Raw genomic sequence first — 25,158 nt, forward strand, 5'->3', positions numbered from 1 at the left:
GAGATGATGACTGGCAAACACTCTGTCCCAGAACCACAGTTGTCTTGATGCTGATGATCAGGGCAAAAATCCTGCAAACATGGGAGAGGCAATTCATGAGAAAAACAAGAGGAGGTGGCACTCCTTCTGGTAGATGAGGAATTTGATCTCATTGGGTTGACGGACACCTGGTGGGATGACACGTATGATGGGGCAGTGGATATTGAGGGCTATAGGCTTTATAGGAAGGATTGGGTTGGGAAGAAGGGAGGAGGTGTGGCCCTCTCTGTGAAAGAGTGGTACCCCTCCCTGCAGGTCACGTTTGATAGTAGGGAAAAGTCCCTTGAGACCCTCTGGGTCAAGATACAAGGGGGATCAGGAGAGGGAGACCTGATGGTGGGAGTCTACTACAGGCCTCCCTCCCAAGAAGAGGACAGCAATCAGGCAATCTCTGGGGAACTGACCGAGGCAGCCAGAACTAAAGACATGATTGTCATGGGTGACTTCAACTACCCTGACATCTGTTGGGAGGACCATTTGGCCAGCTTCAGCAGGTCAGCCAACTTCTTGGCAGCTATTGATGATCTGTTCCTGACACAGGTTGTGGAAGGGCCTACTATGGGTAAGGCTACTTTGGATTTAGTGCTGACCAAATGGGAGGACGTGATAGGTCAGAGGTCAGCAACCCCCAGCACGTGTGCTGAGCACAGCACGCAAGGCCATTTTGCTCGGCACGCCACCGCCAGCCTAGGCTCTAGGCAGCTGCTGCCAGCCACGAAGCCCAGGCTGCTCCCACCAAGTGGCTGGGTGGCTGCAAGCCCTGCTGTGGTTTGCAGCAGCTACCCAGAGCCTGGGCCGGCTGCAGCTGGGAGGCTGCAAACATCTGCTCTGGGCTCTGGCATTAGCTCCATACTGGCGAGTGCACACGTGCCTCAGAGCGGACTTTGTCCAGTGGCCCAGGAGCCCAGCTCCGTGTGCCTGTGCGTCTGCCTTTGTCTGGTCTTGTGTGTGCACACGTGTCTGGTTCTGGATGTGTGTGTGCATGCGTCTTTTATGGGTGTGTTCTGGTTCTCTGCATTTGTGCACATGGTTGTGCGTGTGTGTGTATGCGTGTGTGTGTGTGTATCTGGTTCTCTCTCTCTCTCTCTCTTCTCTTTGTCTTCTTTGTCTCTTTTTTTCTCTCTCATTGCAACATGCTCAACAAAAAAGGAATACACAACAACAAAGGCAACATTTATGATTATTAAATATACTAATATGCAGTGCGTCCTGCCATGTACACCCCCTTGCCTTCATTTTGTTTTTCTGGCATGCCGGCACTCTGGCACCTTCCAAGGTAGACATTGTGGGTTTTTTGGCACTCCGGCCAAAAAACATTGCCTACCCCTGTGATAGGTGATCTGAGGATTGGAGGTACTTTGGGCAACCATGATCATGACTTGATTAGGTTTACCGTCCACCGAAAGGCTGGGCAGTCAGTGAGTAGAACAGAAGCCCTAGACTTCAAAAGGGCAGACTTTGGCAAACTCAGGGTGTTAGTTGGAGAGCCCCTCTTCAACCAGTCACTGGATGATTTGGGAGTGCAAGAATGGTGGTGCTTCCTTAAGGGGGCAATTCTTACTGCTCAAAAAGAGGCCATCCCCATGCCAACAAAAAGCAGGAAAGGAGCCAAGAGACCCTCTTGGCTCAATAGTGATGTTAAGGAACTATTTAAAAAGAAAAAAGAAGCTTACAAGCAGTGGAAGAATGGTTCAGCAACCAGAGAGGAGTACACTTGTATCACCTGGGTCTGTAGGTATGAGACATGGAAAGCCAAGGCAGGTATGGAGATCAAGCTGGCAACTGAAATAAAGGACAACAAAAAATCCTTCTATAGATACATAGGGAGCAAGAAAAAATCAGGCTCCACTGTGGGACCCTTACTGAATATGGAGGGGCAGCCCACAGTTGATCCTCACAAAAAGGCAGAGCTCCTTATCCCCTACTTCACATCAGTATTCCTGAAATCAAACAGGGACTGTTCACCTGTCCAGAGGCCCAGGGAATATGGGGATGATAGGAGACTACATGAAATCAGTCCCGAACAGGTGAGGGATCTCTTAGAGCACTTGGACCTTTTTCAAGTCTGCTGGGCCAGATGACCTGCATCTGAGAGTCCTGAAAGAACTGGCTGAGCTTATAGCAGAGCCACTGGCAAGGCTGTTCAAAGAGTTGTGAAACTCAGGAGTGGTCCTGGATGACTGGAAGAGGGCCAACACGGTACCTGTCTCCAAGAAACAGAAGAGGGATGACCCTGCAAACTACAGTCTGACTTCGGTCCTGGGAACAAATTTTGAAAAATTTGTTAAGGAGGCCATCAATTAGAAGTGGGTAACTGGTGGGGTGTTAAGAAGTAACCAGCACAGCTTTGTCAAGGTTAGATCATGCCTCACAAACCTGGTGTCCTTCTATGACCAGGTAACTAACCATCTGGACAAGGGACATGAAGTTGATGTCATTTACTTGGACTTTGGTAAAGCCTTGGATTCTGTTTCCCACAAGATTCTGTCAACTAAATTGGAGGGTTGGACTGGGCCAGTTTACAGTGAGGTAGATGGGCAACTGGTGTGGAGGCTGTTCCCAGAGAGTTGTAATTGATGGGATGGCTTCATCTTGGACGGCCATCTCCAGTGGTGTCCCCCAGGGATCTTTGCTTGCACCCGTGCTCTTTAACATATTTATTAGTGACTTGGATGAGGGGGGTGGAAAGCTCATTAATTAAGTTTGTGGAAAGCTCATTAATTAAGTTACAAGGCAGTAACCTTGGCCTATTGATAGGGCAGGGGTGATCTCCCCCTCTCTCTTTTTAATGGCAGGGTGATAGGGCTTCTGCTGCTTCCCTTAGCAGCAGGCTGACTGACAGTCTGACTAGATCCTGCTGTTACCTTTGCAGAACCCTCTCCAGGAACCATGAGATCTGTAGGAATCCATTCTGTTGAAGACCAACACATCTCCCAATACCATGGCTTTCCGTCGATTGCCGTGCAGAGGCTTACCATCAGGATTCCCAATGGCTATGTTCTCTTAGCCAGTTCTGCAAGGGCTGGGATGTTCATGATCCCTAGTGGAGCAGCAGACTCCATGCCTACAGCTCTCCAAGACCACATGTAAATGCACTAGGAGAAGAGAATTGTGTGTATGTAGGGGAGGTATTTTTATGCCTAAGTTCTGAACTTTTTTAGCACAGCAAAAGTCTCTTTCAGTGAGAGGGAACCTCAGAGCCTAGAAAAATCCAGGTATTGGAGAGTCAGTTTGGTGTGGTTTTCTTTTAGTGCTGTTGAATGTGCTGTGCCTGCCATACAAGCTCCTTCCTGTGGTAGTCAGCAGCATGGTGGCCCCACCTTTACCCAAAATGCTGCTTGCTTGTTGGTTTTAAGATTGCAGCACCACTGAGGCACCACACAGCGCGGGGTGGTCTTGCTTGCAGTTAATGTGTACAAGCTTCCTCTTGGGTACGCTTGCTACACAGGGCTGGATGTGGTCGGTACTGAGTCTGATCAGGCAGTGGCTTGTGGTCATGTGTGCTGCTGTTGCAGGAGGTAGTTCTGCTTTTTGGCAGTGGTGCAGCCCACTCTGTTTTTCAAGTAGTATGCGCTGCCACGCTGATCTCGGAGAGCCACCTCCATTTGTTTGACAGCCAGGGTTGATAACAGCCTGACCAAATGTCAGAGGTGAAAGAACCATCCCAGCAAGGACCAGGAACTGCTTGTTTCTGGATTGTGGTAACAGGGGTAAGAGCTGTCTTTTCTGAAGATATCCTGGGTGTGGCAGGAAGTATGGGGAACTTCTTGTCTTCTAACTTACCCCCGAGCACGGAGAGCTCTCACAGCCCTGCATAATTGTCCATATGCCCCTTCGCTAAAGACTTCTGTCTCTTGCCTCCTTTGATAGGGGAAGAGAGAGCAGGAGTGTAGAGACCCACGCCACAGAGGTGCTGCAGTCTCTGCTTCAGAACGAGGGCACAGACGGTAAGTAGCATCTTCTCTTCCTCCTCTCCCCCCCACTTTATTGTTCTTTTTAATATTTTTCCCTCCAAGGTAAGGAGGACAGCAGGCTGCAGGTAGCTACACTGACAATGTGATAGTAAAACTGCTGTCCACACTGGGATCCTGTCCCACTTAGCAAGGTGGGAAAGGCAGGGAGGTCCCATGGCATTGACAGCCTCCGTTGTAGGAAGTTTCTCAGTGACAGCTGTTACACTTCTGAGATGGGGAGCCCGTGTTTCCTGCAGAGAGAATCATTAGTTTTCCTTGTAGCACCTCTCCTGACCCAGGAAGGTTCTCCTTTTCTGTCTGGTGGGTGGTCTCTGACCCCATGGACCTGCCAGACCTCTCTTTACAGTTAGCATGTTAACTGCTGACTGAGACTCGACTTGCCACCAAAAAGCAATTGTCCTATGCGTCTGTGGGTCCCAAACCCAGCCTTGAATCTTCCTCAGAACTACATTTACCTTATTCTCTTGTAGTGAAGTAAAAGTGTATTGGTCTGCTAGATTATTGGCCAATGGAAAGTAGGATTGATACCAGCTACAGCCCAGTATTGCTTCAGGGGTTTGCTGAAGCCTGCATTCCTTCCACGTGAAGCTAAGTGGATGCACTTGTATTGGTGCGTGGAGGACATCTGGATCCAGCACAGGCTGCATTGCCTGTTTGTGCCCACAGAAGCCACAACGGTCCTGATTAGGCCCTGCCAGCTATTAGTTGTTCCACATGATTCCAAATCAAGTTAGCGAAGAGCTGGGGAAATGTGAACCCAGAGTCAAGTGCAAGGGCAAAGAGCATACGTGTATGTTAAAGCACAGGGGTTGTCAACCGGGGGTATGTGTACCCCTGGGGGTACTTGGGAAGCCCTAGGGGTACATGGCAGCAGTGCAGAGAAGCAGGGGTATTTGGGAAGTGGTGGCATGGGGGGTGGGGCTGCCGCCGCCATCCATCTCTCCGTGTTGCTGCTACGTGCCATTTCCCCGCACCTAAGTACCCCCGCTTCTCTGCGCCACTGATGTCTGGCTGGCTGGGGGGGAAAGGGGCATTGCTGATAGTCAGCTGGATGTGAAGATGGTGGTGCAGAGAAGCAGGGCTACCTGGGAAGCAGAAGCGCAGGGGACGGGGCCACTGCCATCCATCACTCCATGCCACCGCTGCCAGGCGCTGCATGCTGCTTTCCCATGCCCAAGTATCCTCACTTGTCAGCACCGCCGGCTTCACGTCTGGCTGGCCAACAGCACCCCCCAACCCCTACTGCCATCTATGCACTCAGAGCCATCTCTGCGGAGGGAGGGGGTGCTGATGGCCAGCCACATGCAAAGCTGGCGGCGCAGAGAAGTGGGGATGCTTGGGCACAGGAAAGTGGCATGGGGCAGGGCCACTGTCACCATCCATCACTCTGTGCTGCTGCCGGGTGCCGCTTTCCTGTGCCCAAGTATCCCTGCTTCTCCACACTGCTGGCTTCATGTGTGGCTGACTGTCACCATCCGCTGGTACACTGCGAAAGCACTGAGTGTATAGATGGCAGCGGGGGCAGCTGCTGCGTGCAAGCTCCCCACTCTGCCACCACGCACTGGGGGAGGGAGGGGGTGCTGACGGCTGGCCAGACATGAAACCAGTGGTGCAGAGAAGTGGGGATACTTGGGCGCGGGAAAGAGGCACCCAGCGGTGACATGGCGTGTATAGATGGCAGTGGCAGCCACATGCAAATTCCCCACATGGCAGACGCCGTGTCTGGCTGTCTATCAGCGCCTGTCAGCTCTGCGTCCGGAAGGGGTACCCACCAGAAGGGGTGCCCTGCTTAAAAACAGTTGAAAGCCCCTGTTATAGCACAATGCCATCTTGCTGCCACTGGTGATTGAATTGCTAATATCACTGGCATGGGTAGTTGATTTTTTTTTTAACTTTATTTATTAGGAAATCCAACTTATCAGATAACTATATCACTTAAAGATGCATCCAAGTCCCTAAAATGTACATGAAGGCAGATATTTATTTTCCATCAGGAGTGGTCTGTTAACCTGAGTCAATATCCAGAGGAGTCTTATGTTCTTTTTTTCCTTTTTTTTAGTCTCTGGCAGTTCTTTGTTTCAGTTGTTGCTAAGTTTGTGCATTTCATATCTGGGTTTTTTATTTTCTATTTCTGAATTTGTAGAAACAAGCAAATGCCTTCCTGTAAACTAATTAATTCTGTAATGCAAAGGGTTGTGGCTAGCCAAGGATCACTGCACTTACCACTGAGAGAAGTGGCAAGCCATGGTGATTTTTGTAGTGCTTCTAGCAAGTGATTTCAGCAAGACTAGGGAATGGAACTTCTTCCTCTCCCTCTAGGGTAGTGGAAACTTCTCTTGTCTCCTGTTCAGTGAGAGCAGGGGATGAGAACAGAGAACTCTGAGACTGACGTCGAAACCAGCCCATGGGAAGTGAAGGTCCCCTGTAGCATGGGTTAAGGATACTGAATTAGATTTCTTGTCGCTTCGCTATGTGGGGAGATTTACCATAGCTGAGTTCCACCCTGTGCAGTGATGGTGACAGTAATTTTTAACCAGAGGGTAGAAGGCACAGTAGCATTGGCAGGAGTTGGAAAGGAGCTCCTGAGTGTAGAGCTCCTAAGCCAGCCTGAATTCGAACCTGAAAATGCATTCAGGGTTAATTTGCATCGGAGACTACATCAATTTTAAAACCAGCTATGCATAAAGAGCTGTGCTGTGTTCTCTCTAGCCATACAGCTTGCACAGGGTGCCCCTTATATTTGTCCTCTTATTTCACTCCTCCTTCATGGGGAGTATAGAACAGTTTATCTGCTGTTTGTGCTAACACTACTAACCTGCTGTGTGGTCTGGACTGCTTGATAGCAGCACACCTGCTGTGTAGGCGTTGCATTGGCTGCCTAGAGCCCCGAGTCAGCAAAGTCGCTCCCTGTTCAGCAAAGCCGATAAGCTCTTCCGTAAGGCCCAGTGAATGCATAAGTCCCGTTGAAGTTGATGGGTTTGAAGCAGATGATTAAGGGCTTTCAGGCTTGTGGCTCATGGGAGTGGGAACCTGATTCTTCAGCTGGCCCAGTTTTTCAAAAGGGGTGAAGAAGTGCCTTTTTTGAGGCTCTCTCCTTGGTGTTCACTTGCTCTGACACTATGTGTGTCAGGGTCCTGCTGTTGCTGTGCTTTGTGCTGGGAAGTGATATGAGCTTTGCCATGTGCACAGGTTTTAATAGTTGTACCCGATCAAGGTTCAACATTGAGGTGTTGTAACCATGCCTCACATGCAGTTTTCCCTTCTGCCCCCTCAAAGCACCGTCCTTTTCTAGCAGTGTGAGTGCTTTAATCAGACTGCCTGATGCTTTGCCTGGGGGGAGTCGCACGATTGCAACAAAAGGCGGATTCCAAACGGTCACTAACATTCCAAATGGTCACTAACAGCGGGCATCAAGGACTGGCAGGGTGAGAGATCCCCTCTGCTCCCCGCCCGGGGACAGACAGCAGAGAGAATACAAGTGTTGTCTAGGGATCAGAGTAGGGCACTGCAGTAATGAGAGATTTTAAAGCAGTGGTCTCCAACCTTTTTAAGGAGAAGATCACTTTTTGAAGTAAAGGGCAACCCAGGATCTACAGTTTGTGGGGGGGAAGGGCAGATCAAGGCCCCCATGGTGAGGGAGGGAGTGGGCTAGTGGCAGGGGTGAGTGAGGCCCTGGCTGGGCCAGGTGGTGGGAGGGTTGGTGCTTGGGCTGCCCATCCAGATGTGGCTCCTGACGGAGGCCCGGGGGGTGCATGCCCACCTGATCTGTGCATGGGGCTCAGGGCATAAAGCCTAGCACGCAGCAGCAGCTGCCTCCGCCCCACACACAGGTCAGGGGAGCCCCCCCCTGCGCACCTGGACAAGCAGCCGGGGCTCTGACCCTCCCCCAGCCTGGCCGGAGCTGCACTCACCTGGTGGCAGGGGGTGCGGCAGGGTACAGAAGGGGATCGTCCCACTTGCCTGGCCCAGGTGGCAGGGGGTGTGGCTCAGCCCAGCTACGTGCAACCCATCACTGTCCTCCTGCTCGTATGGCCCGCCACTCCTGGACTGCGTCCCAGCTACTCCCCACGCGTATCCAGCCATTCCCGATCGTGGAGCCTCTGATGGCTGATCTCAGTCTGGGGGGACTGAGCATGCACACTCTCAGCCCCCCAGACTGAGATCGACTGTGAGAGGCTCCACAATCGACCGGTTGATCATGATTGATCATTTTGTGACCATTTTTTTAAAGCTACAAGGGACTGTTGGTTTATCTGGTTGTCCTACAGTATGTCAGAGGCCAGAGAACATGTCCCAGTTCCTCCTTCATTGAACCCAATAATACTTTAAAGAAAAGTAACTCTGGACTCCTTAGTTCAGCTCTTGCCTCTGCTACTGACTTGCCACTTGAGCCTGAGTAAGTTGTTGAACCTGCTGAAGTTAATGAGCTGTAAAATGACAGGAACAACCTTTTCCTCCATCCCAGGATGTTGGCTAATTAATGAATGTATATAAATTGTTTTGCTTTCCCTAGATGGAAGTCTCTCTGAAATGGCAAAGTAGGATTATGTCTATGGTTCCCTTCAGTGCAGTCAACTACTTGCAGGTGTGGGCATAAAAAATGTATCAAATTTTACCTGAACCAGATCCATCTGGCTCCTGCAGCCTGGAGGCTTGAGGGAAGTTAATTCCTCCTTCCTTCCTTCCTATATATGGAAACTCTGGGAGAGATGCTGCATCAGCACAAAATGGGACTGGTACCATTGTGGTTTCCCCTGACAGCAAAATTATTACTTGTGTTGCCACACTGGTGTCAAGACCCGAAGATAGGCCAAGGTTTCCTTAAGAGGCAGGTGCCAAAAGGTAACAGGTCTCTGATCGCTCAGACTGAGAGCCAAGCTTTGCAGCAGAGCCCTTTCACTGAAATAATTTCATGGTGGGGAGTTCTGGGGATTCCATATTAGTCTTGGCTTAGGGCCATTATAACTTGTTACTAAACAGCTGATGGACTTTAGTTAGAGCAGAAGGTGAACTCTTAAAGCTTTTATTTGTGTCAATACTATGTAGACTAGAAGCCCTGAGTGTGGTGCACATCAGGGGGGGATTGTGAAACAAAGGGGCACGGAAAAGAAACCCAAATGCAGCTGCTTGGCTGGCAGGGATTAAGGTTGAATTCAAGTTCACAGGCTTGCCAGGCTTTTTGATTATGAATCTGAAGCTTGTTCCTGACATCCCTTCCCCCCTCCCCATGGGTATGGATTTCAGAGTTTTGAATGGAGGTCCCTTTTTATTTCCCAGTGACACCTAAACAAAAACTTGAGCTGCGTTCACATGCTGCCACTGTGCCTAACTGTACAGTCTGAGTGAATCCTTGCTTGATCTCATTCAAATGCTCCTTGCACTGAGGACAAACCACAAGAAGTGATGAAGTACATCCTGGTTGTGCAGCCCCAGTTCCGGACTTCTAAATAGCACCAACATAAAGAAGGGAATGTTCTCCTTTAATTTTTAAGCCCCCAGCCCAATTTTGATATGAGCTCTGATGCACAGTGAACTGTGAACAGAGGCTGGAATCCAGATGGGGAGCGTAGCAGTGCCCTGGATATTGATCCACCTAAAAGGGGCTGAATGTTGGATCTTGTTTGGGATTTGGGAAAAGGCTGTGTGTACCAGACAAAATATGTGCTGGATGCAAAGAGGGGGTTCTTAAAGGATATCAGCATTTATCTCTACTTTGGAAAACTAGGAGCATTTGGAAATTTACTTTAGCCAGGAAATATGCTGAAGCATGTTCCGATTTGGACTCCTTGTGAAGTGTAGGCCTGCATTTTTAAGTGTTGCCACTTGCCCATATCAAATGCTTGAGGATAAGAGTACGGGCTGTTACCAGGAGGCAAAGCAGAATGTGAACTTACAGTACATTAGCTATCCTGCAACAACAGCCTGCGTGCACACTCCTAACCCGAAGATAGCTCACCCACTTTCCTATCTTGCATTTACTGTGGAGTATGTGTGCACATGAGAAATTACCACAGGGCCAATGAGATGCTGCACATTTCCATCCCATCTTATCCTATGGTATCTTGATACTGTGCCTGTCTCCAGTCTTGTTGCCCTGACGCTTTGTGTGGCCTGTTATTTGTTAGTGGGTCATACCAGCCTCCATCCCTGCTCAGTAGGAATCATTACCTGTAAAACCATGGCCAAGCATGGAACATTAAAAATAGGTTTATTGTGACTGGCCGCTGAAAACCATTAGCCGAGAAGTGTATCTAATGGTGATGAATATGGACAGCACACTTCCTAGGTAAGGAGAAACACGGCATTTCATTGGGAAAACAAGTCTGTTGTGATAGGGCAAATGAAGGTCAGTACTTATCACCTGCCCACAATATGATTTTCAGCCTGTGAGAGTGAGGCACTGAAGTCCCACTTGAAATTCAGAGGAATCTGGGCACTTTGTTCCCTGGGGTTCCTTTGAGAGACCCATCCTTATGGTAGACCTGATCTTTCTAGAGACCTCCTCCTCCAGGGGGGATTTGGGTTAAACTCGGAGATTGTCCCTGTTACTCTCAAGCAGAATTAAAGATGGGTCTCTCTGAACTCAGGATTGAAGTGCACTTCCTTCAGCTGTGTGGGCCTCCATGCTCTTTCCATTTCAGTCTGCCCACCCCCCTTGCTTGTCTAAGCATGCCCATCAGTTTGGGGTCAGGCTTCCAACTAAACCTAGGGAGAAGTAAATGTTAAGTGTCTGGGGGAAATACCCAGGCCTCTTGCAGTTTTTCCTGCTGTTGGTTTAAGTTTTCCACTGCTTCGCAGTCTGAAAAACATGCCAGGATCCTGCCCCTGCAGCCAGGCACTCCTTCTTTGGGGAATGACGGAAAGCTTTGGTAGCCTTGGTCCACTGACCCAGAACCAGAGGTTTGTGCCCGCCCCCTTGTTACAGACGGGTTGCTGCGGCCAATCCGAATGCAGGACTGTTTGAATCACTGCATAGCGTCTCCCTCAGCTGTGAAATTTCCCTAGTCGATGACTCCCAAAGCCAAACAGACCAGCAGGTAAACAGGGCAACAAGGTAACGGTAACAGAGGGAGTATCCAGTATCCAGCAGCAGGCTGAGGCGAGCATGTAACTGGAGCCCCTTAGAAAACACCTGGCTGGAAGGATGTGTGCGAAGGCTTTAGAGGGCAGCATCCAGGACTAGTGGCGCTGAGGTGCAGGTAGTGCAAGCTGCAGGTAAGAAACCACTCAGTCCTGTTTGGGAGCTGGTCAAAAGATGCTCAAGGCCAGCAGGGAGATAGGCAGGAATTGCAAGGGCCAGACACAAGCTAGGAGCTTTAGGAAATCCAGGCAGCTACAGAGCCCTGTGTATTCTGTCTGCAATGGGGGAGGGAAGGATTCAAATGCCCATTAATATATATATTTAAAAATTTTCCCACTGCTGCTTGCAGTGTGTTATTGGGAGCTTCTGGTTGTCCAAAGGGGGATGGGAGCCAGGAATTCCTGGGTCCTGTTCCTGGATCTGCCAGTGATCAGCTGAGTGACTCTGGGCAAGTCCTTTCCTTCTCCTGCCCCCCAGTTTTCCAACTTGTACAGTGGACATCCTGTTGAGCTGCTTTTTATCCAGGATGTTGGCAAGATTTAAAGTTAACAAGGTTGTGCAGCCTGTCAATGGCCTGGCATCCTTCAGTGTGCCATGTAAATATGTTAATTTGTAAGGTGCCATCCAAATGCTAAACTGATGTTTTCCTGTCTCTCCTCTGACTTACAAGCATCAGATATATGTAGGTCTAGTGCCACCCCCAGCATGTCAAGACAGACACTGTTCTTTATCCATAGGAGGATAATTCAGGCCCACCTTGAAAAATGGCCTCTGTGAGGTGCTGAGGACTTACAGTTCCTCTTGGCTTCATGTGGAGTGACCAGGTCCTGCTCCAATGTGCCTGATCCCCAGATCAGGGGTTGCCTTCTGAAAAAACTATCCGTCTAAGATGTGAAGATGATTATCCAGTGATCTCTCGCCATGGGGCTGATTTATAGCCCAGAACTTGCAAACTGACTTGATTCACATGGGGGACTCCACTTTAGCCAGTAGCATGGGATTTAAGTGTTTTTCACACCTGGATTTAGGCATAGCCAGTTGACCTTGTTTTTCATACTAGTAGATCTCTGTGATTTCCATCTCTAGCATTCAAGCGCTTCCCAGTCTGTACTGTGTTTCTGCTTACTGTGCCCCTTTGGGTAGAAAAGTGCCATTTGCCATCTGACTTGTGGTGAAGCACTGATATTTAAGGTTTAACTTTGAGTTTTGTCCTAAACCAGCTTGAGCTGCAGGAGCTGCTCTCTTCACCTAAGCCATCTACACTGGATTCTTATTTTTCAAATATGGCAGTAAGGTCTCTCTTTGCAAGCAGTTGAAAGAGAAAGAGGGTGCCAGGAACAGAGAATTGTGGGTTTGCTGCTGGCAGGTTCCCTTTGCTTGAGGCTTCCAAACTTGGGATAAGAGGTGGGCAAGTGGCAGCAAGGTTGGATTTATATACCTAAGCATATCTTCTTGGATTGGCTAGACTGCTGCTAGGCATCAAACACAGGAGTTTACAATGTAAGTTGTTGGCAGGTATAGGCTTTAGGATGACCTCAAGGTTGACCATAATAAGCTGTATAGATATAGCTACAGAGACTAAGGGCCAGATTTATAAATGTATTCAGGCATCTAAAGATGCTGATAGCTGCCTCATGGGATTTTCACAGGAATTAGGCACTTGGTTCTTTTGAAATTCCACTGGGTGCATAATTACCTTTTAAAAATCCAGCCCTATATGACTTTTCCGAGGCGAAGGGTGGGGAGGTGGGAATTGAACCCACACTTTCTAAATCCCAGGTTACCACTGAACCCATTTGTATAGTCAACTCCCTCTCGTATTGTACTTCCAAGGAGACCATTCTTTTGTGCATGGTGAATGAACAGTGAGATGCACTGAATTCATACCAGTAACCTAAGGTGCAGCAATCCTTACAGAATAACTTGATTTCAGATTTCTATTTTTGCACAATTGGCTGCAGCCTGCAAAGGATGTCTTTTTATAACACAAGGAGAACAGCCGCAAAATCAAAACACTTGATCCAATAACAAAGTCTAATTTCTGTACAAAGAAATGAATTGATACATTTTACTCTGAAGAATAATGAAAAACACTAATTAATCAAACAGGAACTGCCACCTTGCCATTCTGCAGAGATAGTTTAGGACGCGGGAAATTGAGATCAGCATTTGAATGCATGGAAGACTCAGGAGATTTTCACAACTCTTGTGAGGTAAGCGCAGTTGTATTCTTTTTCTTAGAATTACTTATTTTGTTGAAATAGAACTGTGTTTAATCATGTTAATAATCCTTTATAGATCTTGACTTTATGAAGTGGCTAGTGGTGCTGGGTATCTGCTTTTGGTTACTGACTTGAGAAATCTTAGCGATTAGTCGCATTTGGAAATCTTGGCCTTTCTCAGCTGAAGACAAATTTGTCAGGAAAGGTGAAATGGGGCATCTGTTTCCTCCAGTTCCATGTTTTTAGAGGTGGTACCAGGTTTTAATAGCTTTGGAAAATCTGACTTTTCTCCAGTCTACACCCTGTGCCAGAGTTACAGTATCACTAAGATTGGGGTCCCACAGGGTTGTCTGCCATTCCCTACCACATCGATTTCATTCTCAGTACTCTGGCCTGGTATATATTACCAATACGCTGCCCATTCTAAGAGTATGTCTACATTAATATTTAGGGTTGACCTAAAGTATGCTCTTCACCAGCTTGATCCCCCCACGCCATCCCTCCCCATCTGTCTTGCCTTGTAGTCCACACCAAATCGCTCTCCACTTGTCGAGTGGACTCCTTCTAGGAATCAGTCTGAAGTCTCCTTATCCTTCCTTCTGTGGTTTCCCCCCCCTCGTTCTGGGCAGGAGAGGGCGGGGGTATGTGCAGAAGGGCCAGAAGTAAGAAACAGGAAATTGTGGGATTGCTGCAGGAAGACTTCTTTGCTTAAAGCCCATACAGCTGTACTGCTGAGAGGCAAGTAGGAGCAAGGTTGATGTGCTGTTGGAAGTTCATCAAAATTTCTGAGGCCGACCTGGATAACCACCAAGAGCCCTGCAGTAGTTTACAGTGTAGGTCAGCATGGGCTTGGGACCGGCCTTAAAGTTGACCTTAACTAGTATGTAGACCTACCATGAATGTCTGAAACAGTGAGGGAAGATGATATGAGTTTACAGCCCACTAGATCTCATGCTGAAGAAGTTTTCATGATAGTTCAGTCTGTTTTTTTTCTTGTTTTCGATAACTCTTTGATTTTATTACCTGACAGCCCTGTGGGCATCAGGCTGGCCGTTGTACTGAAGGCAGCAGTAAAAGGCAGTTTTCTCTGACGGACCATTCACCGAGCATACATTTAGGAGGTAATTCCTGTGAAAGCTTCAGAGTTCATTCCTAACCTAGACCGTGTGCTCAGACCTGCTGGGCTGTGCTGATGGGGAGACCCCTGCAGGGTGTCCAGGGTGTCTGACAAGTAATGACAGCGGCTGACACTTAATTAGCAGGGACCTACTGAATTTGTGATTTCACGGAAACCACAAAATCTGCAATTGTCCATGAAATCAATGTAAAAAAAAAACTTTATAAAAATAAAATGTTGGATTCCCTAGCGGAAGCCAGTGGCCCTTGTTGCTTGCAGCCTGCCTGGGAGGGGAAGGCACCAGGCGGCAGGGCAGCACAAAGGGCAGCCAGTAGCCAAGATAGTGGCTACCCCCTCCAGGCCTCTCTATCAATCAGCGGTGAGCAGGGCCAGATTAATACACAGGCAAACCAGGCATGTGCCTGGGGCCCTGTGCTGCTGCAAGGGGGAGTCCTCCTCTCTGCACCATCCATACTGCAAATGGTCCCATCCGCTTCCCTTCCCCTCCCTCGGAAGTTTGGAAGAGGGTGCCACTATGTAAATACAGTCATGCTTCAATATTGACCCAGTTCTCACTGACTCACTGGTCAGCCATGATGCACAATACAAAGCAAACAAGAAGGCTTATTTGCATAACCATTTTGCATTTAGTAGGACTATATAAGTAAAACAAACAAATGAATCAGCCCTTCGCTTACTCCACATTTCTCACCACAACTCGCCAATGAGAGAATGAGAACCAGGTCTCACAGCTCTGCAATAGCAGCACTAGAAGAACATGATGTACCTTGACTTTAGCAAGGCTTTTGATACAGTCTCCCACAGCTTTCTTTCAAGCAAGCTGAGGAGGTGGAAGAATGGACTGTAAGGTGGATAGAAAGCTGGCTGGATCATCAAGCTCAATGGGTAGTAATCAATGGCTTGAGGTCTAGTTGGCAGCTGGCATCAAGATGAGTGCCCCAGGGGTCAGTTCTGGGTCCAGTTTTGTTCAATAGCTTCATTAACAATCTGGAAGATGGGATGGATTGCACCCTCAGTAGGTTCACAGATGGCACCAAGCTTGGGGGGGGGTGTAGTAGGTATGCTGGTGGGTAGGGCTAGGATTCAGAGTGACCTAGACAGATTGGTGGAATGAGCCAAAAGGAGTGTTGTGAGGTTCAATAAGGACAAGTGCAAAATCCTGCGCTTAGGATGGAAGAATCCTATGCACCGCTACAGGCTTAGGACCAATTGGCTAAGCAGCAGCTCTGCAGAAAAGGACTTGGCGGTTACAGTGGACAATAAGCTGAACATGAACCAATAATGTGCCCTTGTTGTGAAGAGGGCTAATGGCATACTGGGCTGCATTAGCAAAAGCGTTGCCAGCAGATCAGGGGAAGTGATTATTCTGCACTGGTGAGGCCACATCTGGAGTAGTGTGTCCAGTTTTGTGCCCCCACTTCGCCCCCCCCTCCCAAACTACAGAAAGAATGTGGACACGTTGGAGAGAGTCCAGTGGAAGGCAGTAGAAATGGTTCAGGGGCTGTGGGACATGACATATGAGGAGAGGCTGAGGGAACTGGGCTTATTTAGTGTGGAGAAGAGAAGACTGAAGTGGGATTTGATAGAAGCCTTTAACTCCCTGAAGTGGGGTTCAAAAGAGGATGGAGTTGGACTGCTCTCAGTGGTGGCAGACGACAGAACAAGGAGCAATGGGCTCAAGTTGCAGCAAGGGAAGTTTAGGTTGGATATTAGGAAAAAACTTTCTCACTAGGAGAGTGGTGAAGCACTGGAATGGGTTACTTAGAGAGATTGTGGAATCTCCATCCTTGGAGGTTTTTAAGGCCCAGCTCAAAGCCTTGGCTGGGATGATCTAGTTGGGGTTGGTCCTGCTTTGAGCAGAGGTTGAACTAGATGACCTCCTGAGGTCCCTTCCAACCCTAATTTTCTATGATAGTGTTGTTAACTCCTTGTGATTTAATCATGACTGTAGATTTTGGGGGAAAGAGGGGCGGGGAATCTCTTCCCTTCCCCTTTCTTTTTTTTTTCCTCTTTATGGAAGGCAGGAAAATCTTGTACATTTTCCCTTAATCAAAATGCCTGCCTTCTCACATTATGGCTGACTGAGCTGAAGACAGCAAGATGGCCACTGCAGTCTACATCTGTAGAGATGAAGGTGCCTTTTGAAGATAGGTGGCTGCCAGCTTCTGCTGCTTGCAATGAGCTTGAAGCTGTGACCACAGACAAAGTGACTGCCACTGTGTTTCGGGTGGCTGGATGGTACATTGCTGGGTCATAGACTGTGAGGGGCAGACCCTGCCAAATGGGCAAAGGTGGGCACTCAGGGATGAGGGTTGTGGGGAACAGGAGTAGGCCAAGCAATGGGGTGGAGGTAGAGGACACTGACTGGAGACTCTTTGACTGAAGGGTATGAACAGGCTCCACTGAGCAGCCAGAGGAAGTGCAGTAGAAAAGGAAGCAGCTGTGCTAATTGGGTCTGACCTTGTGCGGGTATGAAAGCTGCTGTGGATACTGCTACTGGTACCTCAGCATTGTCCTGCAGTCATGCCAGTCTAGCAAAACTGATGCAACATTGTTAATTTTCATAGTTCCTTTGTATCTCTACAGGAACAGGTAACAGTTATAACAGCTGTTGCTCACTGCTAAGCACCAACTCTCCTTCTCCTTCTCTAAATTAATCAGACGTGCAGGTGATTGGACTCAGTGGGCACATCTACACATGCTATTATTGTGAAGTGCGCTGGAGTTTATTGCTCATGGGTAGAGCATTTGCACATGTGCCAGGGACCAACGCATATTGAATTGGCTGGCAGGAAGCCCTGGGGGTCATCCTGCCAGCCCAGGGCTGCTCTGACCCAACTCAATGTGCTGCAGAGGGGCTGGCTGGGGCATGAGCATGCTCCAGTGCAGGTCTTGGCAGCAGGCAGCTCCTGCAGTGTAAGCAGCCTCATGCCCCAGCTAGCCCCGTCACCATCTACGTGTGTGTTTTGTCCTGTGTAACTACTCTGCTGTAGGAAAGCTTTTCTGTCTGGCAGTACTATCCTACAGCACAGTTAATTAGTGCACTATAGCCTAATAATGCTGCATGTGTAAATGGTGATGCTTTACAGCAGATATAATTAGTTGGCTCTGCAGTAAAGTGTCTTGTGTAGACGTACCCAGTGTGATCTTTTTTTAGTGTTGCTTCCTCTTGCAAATTGCTCATGAGCAGGGATCCTGGTTTTCTCTGTTTAAAAATCCCAAATTCTCTGATTAAAATAACCCCCACAATCTGTGTTTTTTCCACAATGAAAAAGAAATGACTCTCCCTTTCTTATACGTATTAGTTAAACACGATGTTTTATTAATATATTTACAATTTTAAAGTGGGCTGGAAGCCTACCAGTGCCTCAGTCATTATAATAAAATAAATTCTAAATATCTATATATCTATATTTTGGTGTCTGATTTTTGTTTTCTTATCATAAAAAGTCAGAGCTCCCTGTGCCCCCTTTGCTCACCAGGATGCAGATTCAGCTCTGGCTGTGTCCCCTCCCTCCCCTCCCCCTGCTGCTTTGTGTTGCTGAGTAGCTTTGATATGCCAGTGCCCCTGCACTCCTGACCCACAGCCCCCTAGCCCAGCTGGTGCCCCTCACTCCAGACCTGGTACTCCCTTCCCCCAGTGTAAGACTAAGTGAGTGGGTGTGGGGGGAACAGGGTGGGTGTGGGGGGAAAAGGGGTGTGGGCACAGGTGATGTGTGGGGGTGGTAGTAGGGCACAGGTGATATGCCAGTGGAGTTGGGGGGCACATGCCCACCCCCCCCAGTTTTCTGCACCCACAGTGGGGCATGGGGCTAGGGCCGGGCCAGGCCGGGCCATCTCCGGACCTACCACTGTGGCCCAGCAGGCAGGATCTGGTGTGGGAGGGAGCACCATGCTGCCATGGCCATCAAGGTGAGGTGCTCCCTGTCTGCCTGGTAGCAGCGAGGGTACAGCTCCTCGGCGCAGTGCTCCCTCCTATGCTGGGTGCCTCCTGCCTGCTGGGCTGCAGTGCCAGCTCCTGCCCAGAGCTGGCTTAGCCTGGCTGTAGCCCCACTGTGGGTGTAAGAATCTCAGGTCAGGAGGCATGTGGCCCCCGGCCTCCCACCGTATTGACTGTGCTCCCTCTGCTCATCCCCCATGCATCGCCTGTGCTCTCCTGCCCTCCCCCCCCGCAACATGTCATCTGTGCCCCTTCCTCCCCCACCCCATATATGGACTTACCTGGAGGGAGCTGTGGGACATGCTCTCCACCACTGCCCAGGTGTCATGTGCATGTGTGTGCACATATGCACGTGGTGCCCCCTGTGTCCTGCTCCTTCCAGCCCCAAGCAGCCCCTTATATGCTGGAACTATGCCAACCTGCCAGGGGAAACTTGCAATTTCCTGTGCTTTTCTCCTTTAAAGGAGAAATCCATTATTTTCTCCTTTAATAGACCAAATCCATATTTTTTTCTCCATTAAAGGAGAAAATTTCTGTTTTTCTGCAGCAAACAGACAACCTGGCTTCTTGCTGATGCCCCTTACTCATGGGGCTTTGCTGTTGCCAGGAGGACCTTCCAGTAATGCAAGAACCTCCACCATCTGTATAATTGGCAGAACTGGAGACTCGGACAGAGGTCTGTGTAACAGCTCTGCCCCCAAACTCAGGAGTAAAACCTTCTGGCTACCTGCTGCACTTGGATTTTTCCTTGCCCTAAGTTTTGGGCAAAGGAGAAAAGCCCTCAGGGAGCCTGAGATGGTGGAATGGGAAGAGTTTGGGAAGTACTGAAGGCAGATCCAAGTACAAGACAAGTTCTGGGGTAGAAGGAAAGAGGGATATTTAAAATAGTATTTATTACTTTGAACTATTTGGACAATTTAACTGTAATTATATTTATTCTAAAAAGACTGCATTTATTGTGATTATTGGACAATTTGTATATTAATTTAGTGGAAGGTCATTATGAAAAATGATTTTAAAACTGCTGTTGAATGTATGACAATTTATTAGTTTTATAAAAGGGGGTAGTACAGTAGTTATATTGGAAACCTTCAGTAAATTATAGACAACTCTGCTTGGGTTGAGGGTTCTTCCAGCAGTAACAAAGGGGTTCATGTTGTAAAGACATTGTTACAAGTAAAGTTCACTGTAGCTCATATACATCTCTATTGAAAAATTATCAGAAAACTAACTTGGTGTATAGAATATAAGGAGGACTTTGTATTTCCTGGAGGCTTACTGTTCCTTTCCAGCTGCATGTTGTGGCCCTCATAGAGAAGTAAAGTGGGGCGAGGAGGGGATCCCATAAGGAAGTCGGAGGGGCAAGACTACCAGGAAATATATGATAGTTCCCCACTCAACTACTGCAAGGTGGAAAGCAGAATTAGCATTTAGGACTGGAAGGCAGTCCTAGGTCAAGTTCATTCCTGTACTGCTGTAACCAACCACATCCTGTACTTCCTTTCTAGCTGGCAAGGAGAGGCCTGTGTTTGTGTTCAATAAAACGGGACTTTTTCAAGATAAGTCTCTCTCACTTTCACACTAAGAATTACATCAAAAGAGAGATCCAAGGCTGGCATTGATACTTAAATAATATCTCATGATAGAGGGGGAGGAGAGAGTGGGCAAACATTATGATGTTGCAATCATGACGTCTGATCTCTTGAGCTTAGTCAGAGTGAAATCAGTGGATTAAAACTGAATGCAAACAAGTTTTGTTTTGTTTTGTTTTTCAGTAGTAACTTTATTGAGAAACTTGCCTCAATCTTTCTTGCTGTTTCTCCTTTCTAGCCCTGCCTCCTGTTTCCCCTAGTCCACATTCGCCTCCCTGCAGTTTACCAATTTCAGAAACATGTGACCAATGGGACCGATACTTTTTGTAACAAGAAGCACTGTACTGAACATCCTAGCCTCTGGACCCCTAAGCAGGGACTTCATACAGCCTTCATGGGCCACACATTTAGTAAATGCTTTAGTCTCTGAATAAGAGAGTGTGAATCAAAATGAATCTGAATGAGGAAGAATGAATCAAAGCATCTTAATTTTTAAGCCTAATACAACAGCATCAACATTTGTGGCATGTAAGGAGACTCCCTAGTGCAGCCTGCTACTGTGGGCTGATGGAGAATCTGAGAAATCTGGGCTATCCTTGCTGTCACGATCAGTACTTTCTTGCGGCCTATCAATCCCAAATCTGTCACCTCGGATCCTAGTGGTTTTGACAAGCACAGCAAAGTACATAGACTTCACAAAAACTTTAGCCAAAGTTGCAGAAATCTAAGTGCCATAGGTCTCAAAGCTAATTTGGGAATCCTGTATGCTTTCAGCTAGGCTGTAATCCTGGCACAAGAAGCCCTTCTCTCCAGGACTAGTTTAGCTGGAGAGATTCATTACTAAGGGCTAGGGAAAATGAGGCAAAGAAAACTGAACTCTATGAAGCCGAACAGCCATGGGGTTCTCAGAGTTGTTTTAAGTCCAGGGGTGGGCAATTATTTGGGTCCAAGAGCCACATAGGGAGTTTTGATGAGCTGTTGCAGGCCAAGTCAGCACCCCTCTTCCCCCCCTCTCCCCCACAACAACTGTGGCCAGGTGGGGAGTAGCGTTTAGAAGTACAAAGGGTGGGAGAGGCTGGGATCAGATGCCCCTGCCCTCTAGGGAGTGAGGTGTGTGTGGGGCGGGGTGGAGAGGGCATGTGCATGTGTGTTTGTCTGCAGGAGGGTGCTAGGGAGCCTGGGTGCTAGGTCCCAGGAGCCAGCTGTGGGTGAGGGAAGGAAGGGGGGAGTGGGTGGTGCATGCAGTGGAGCTTGCCCAGGCAGCATGGTCTGTGCTGCCATGTGGCACTCTTTATGAGGCCGAGCCTTGCCCTCATGATGGGGCAGCCCGTGCCACACTGAACTCGCACTGCTGCCCGCAGCCCAGTCAGGTGCCTCCAGTGGTGGCTCCTGCTCCTGATCTTGCCTGAGTAGTGCTAGGCTGCTCTGGGTGAGCACCTTCAGCCAGGCTTTTGCCTCAGTGCGTGGGGCTCCAACTCCCAGGAAGGTGTCCAGGAGCTGAAGCTGGAGCCTGGTCCTGGGGCAGGAGCCACCCAGCTGAAGCTACTTGCCCATCCGCCCAGAGCGATGTGGTGCAGTATGGCAGGGGCAGGAGCAGCTTCTGGTGGGCTGTTCTCGATGCGGCTGGAGCCAGCTGGGAGCTGCTCTGGGCCCCATGCCTCCAGCAGTAGCTCTTGCTCCTACTGCACCATGCTCCGCTGCTCCCGGCGCCTTTGGCTCTGCGTTCTGGCCGCATCTCACTGGAAGGCATCCAGGAGCTGAAGCCAGAGGTCCCATGGGCTGGGGTAGGAGCTGCCTGGCTGACGCTGCTCACACAGTGTGGTGCGGTGCAGCAGGGGCAAGATCAGAAACAGGAGCTGCTGCTGGAGGTAGGGGGTGCAGAGCAGCACCTGGCTGTAGTTGCACTGGGAACAGACCTGCCAGAAGTTATGTGCTGGCGAGGGTCCGGGCTGGTGGGAGCCCAGCGCAGGCTGCCTTGGCGCAAGCGGGCAGGGCATGGCCCCATGCAGTGTGGTGGAGGCAGCTGCAGGCCACTCCAGGTACCCGGTGGGCTGTATGCCCACCCCTGTGTAAGACAGTTCCTTACTATAAACAAGCCCTGATTTTTTTTTTTTTTACTTTCTCATACTTGAGGCAACACTCACTATTTTTGGTTACCATTCACATTACTTTCCAAATGTTACTCCTTCCTTCATGATAAAGGGAGGTATTAATTTTTCAGTAGTTCAACTGGTCAGCTGCCAAATAATGTATTTATTCTAAAGACAGCATTACAATTTTGGAGTAACTAACTCAGTTTCATTTCACTTGGGGAGTGAAAGTTGTGTCTAAAGTATGTATTAATAAACCAAAAGATGTTCATATTTCTTGTAATATAAAAAAATTGCATGCCCTCACTCTCGTAACAGAGCAGTGTCTTGGGACGGTTCAGCGGATTCAACTGAGCTTCCTCCATTCGCTCCCATTCTCTGTACGTCTCGGTGCCCACACGCCCTCTGCGATGCAGGAACAGTGTGTTTTCTTCTCCCAATACCTTGAGCTCATGAGTAGCTGGCTGCAAGGGCCCCAGAAAGGGTAAGTTAGGAAGACGTCTTCTAGCATGAAAGGGCTTTGTTAACTGTTAGGTTTTGAGTTTTCTAAAAAAAAAGAAAAAAGAAAAGCAGTTTCCCCACAAAGAGAAGTAGGGCTTGGTGAATGTTGTTCGCTGAAGGAGGATTTCAGAGCGGTTTCCATGTTGCCATATTTTCAAAACAACCTTTAGACTCTTTCAAAGTGGACTCTTTTTTATAAAAACAGAACGTGTTTGAAAGTTTAAATAACCCTGAAATGAAAATAAATATCATTGGACCAAGAAATCCATTATTCACTCAGTTCTGCTGTGAGGATCTTGTTTTCCATATGTAGTGGTTTTAAATTCCCAGGAGCCTGCTTTCTCTGCGGGCAGCTCCCGTGGTGCGAGGCAGAGCCAGCACAGCCTGCTGCAGAGGGGAGATTTGCACTCTGTGTGCCGCTTCTCTCAGGGAGGCTTGGCTTTCATATTTTTTTCTCACCCTCTTTCTCTGAATCGCAAAGGTTCAAATATAGCATTAGGAGTAATTGCATCTTCAAAGAGCGTTTGGGAGACTGTTATGGGAGCACTGTGTCCATTTCTGATGTGTGCACATAAAGGATGCTGACAGACAGGTGAGGGCTCAGAAAAGTACTACAAGAGTGATTTGAGGGCTGGAGAGCCTCTGACAGTGAGGGACTAAGGGAGCTTGATCTATAATTAGCTTGACAAAGAAGAAGTAACTCAGTCACCATCCTGAAGCACTGTACAGGGACCAAAGGCTTATGAGCTTTAGATAGAATCATAGAAAGAGACCTTGAAAGATCATCAAGCCAGCCCCGCTGGATTTTTTGCTGTAGCAGACAATGGCAGGTCAAGAGTCAATAGCCACAGCTGCACAAAATCAAATTGAAAACAAAAGGTGTGATTGTAATGGGATGGCTTACCTCAAGGAAGTGTTGAGTTCCTCACTTCTTGAGGTCTTCAAATCAAAGTTATATGTCCCTTCTAAATGCTTTACTTCAGCTCAGTCAGAGATTATGGCCTTGGTGTAGGCGTTGGTGGGTGAAATGCTATGCGTTATTTAGGAGGAATATCTAGAGGGGTGTCTGCACCCAGCACATCCCACCCACCTACTCCAGTTCACATGCAATGAATCTGGAAATGTGCAGCTGTGGCCACTCTATCATCATGACGGATGATTACAGTCTGGTGGGTGGCAAATTGGCCTGGGGGTCACACTCAGAGAGTGGTGATGGACAGGTTGGTATTGACCTGGAAGGATGTGGGCAGTGGGGTCCCACGGGGCTCAGTCTTTGACCCTGTGCTCTTCAACATCTTCATCAGTGACTTGGATGTGGGTGTGAAGTGTATTTTGTCCAAGTTTGTGGATGATACTAAATTGTGGGGTGAAGTGAATACACCGGAGGGTGGGGAATGATTGCAGGCAGACCTGGACAGGTTGGAAAAGTGGGCATAACATAATAGGATGCAGTTCAACAAGGACAAATGCAGAGCGCTGCACCTAGGGCACAAAAATATCCAGCCCACCTACTGGTTGGGAAGTGACCCTCTTAGCAGCACCGAAGCAGAAAGGGATCTCAGAGTGATCGTGGACTCCAAGATGAACATAAATCGTCAGTGTGATGAAATCATCAGCAAAGCTAACCTCACTTTATCATGCATCAACAGATGCATGACAAATACATCCAAGGAGGTGATACTTTCCCTCTGTGGCATTGTTCAGGCCACAGCTGAAGTACTGCATCCATTTTTGGACACTGGACTTTAAGAAGGATGTGGGTAACCTCGAGAGTGTCCAGAGGAGAGCCACTCATATGGTTAAGGGTTTGCAGGCCAAGTCCTATGAGGAGAGACTAAGAGACCTAGATCTCTAGGTAACTAGTAGGGTGAAAGTGCTAGACTTTAGGAAAGCTGATCTCATTGCACTCAGGCGATTAGTCAAGGAAGCACTGCAGAGTAGGAGTTTTGATGGGATGGGTGCCCAAGAAGGGTGGCTGTGCCTAAAGGAAACGATCCTTTGGGCACAAAGCAAGACGATCCCCGAGCGAGGCAAAAGAGGGAAAGGGGCCAGGAGGCTTCCAGGCTGACCAGAGAAATCCAGGGCAGCCTAAGGGCCAAAAGGGGAGCACATAAAAAGTGGAAAAAGGGTGAGATCACTAAAGATGAATATACCTCCTCTGCTCGTGCTTGTAGGGAGGCAGTTAGGCGGGCCAAAGCTACCATGGAGCTGAGGATGGCAACCCAAGTAAAGGACAACAAGAAATTGTTTTTTAGATATATTGGGAGTAAAAGGAAGGCCCAGGGAGGAATAGGACCCCTGCTAAATGGGCAGAAACAATTGGTGACAGATAGAGGGGACAAGGCTGAACTCCTCAACGAGTTCTTTGCCTCAGTGTTCCTAAGCGAGGGGCGCGACAAATCTCTCACTGGGGTTGTAGAGAGGCAGCAGCAAGGCGCCAGACTTCCATGCGTAGACCCTGAGATGGTGCAGAGTCATTTGGAAGAACTGGATGCCTTTAAGTCGGCAGGCCCGGATGGGCTCCATCCGAGGGTGCTGAAGGCACTGGCCGACGTCATTGCAGAGCCACTGGCGGGAATAT

The 25,158-nt window shown here is 48.6% G+C and overlaps 1 protein-coding gene across 11 annotated transcripts in view; it reads left to right on the forward strand.

Annotated features, from left to right (window-relative positions):
• ST3GAL4 (ST3 beta-galactoside alpha-2,3-sialyltransferase 4) overlaps positions 1-25,158 on the forward strand; it is a 185,585-nt gene that overhangs the window by 97,124 nt on the left and 63,303 nt on the right. For 7 of the 11 annotated variants that reach the window (XM_014600910.3, XM_059719736.1, XM_059719735.1 and 4 more), the window contains 2 exons: positions 3,910-3,986; positions 13,204-13,307. The exons of 1 other annotated variant lie outside the window; for it this stretch is intronic. In XM_014600910.3, the coding sequence (XP_014456396.2) occupies positions 13,272-13,307 (36 nt within the window). In that variant the 5' untranslated portion in view covers positions 3,910-3,986; positions 13,204-13,271. Of the gene's footprint in view, positions 1-3,909; positions 3,987-13,203; positions 13,308-14,346; positions 14,438-22,394; positions 22,561-25,158 lie in introns of those variants that run through there. 3 more of the 11 variants (XM_019490138.2, XM_019490136.2, XM_059719741.1) reach the window with 3 other exon arrangements.

The sequence above is a fragment of the Alligator mississippiensis genome, chromosome 16 (assembly GCF_030867095.1).
Source record: "Alligator mississippiensis isolate rAllMis1 chromosome 16, rAllMis1, whole genome shotgun sequence".
Lineage (NCBI taxonomy): Eukaryota > Metazoa > Chordata > Crocodylia > Alligatoridae > Alligator > Alligator mississippiensis.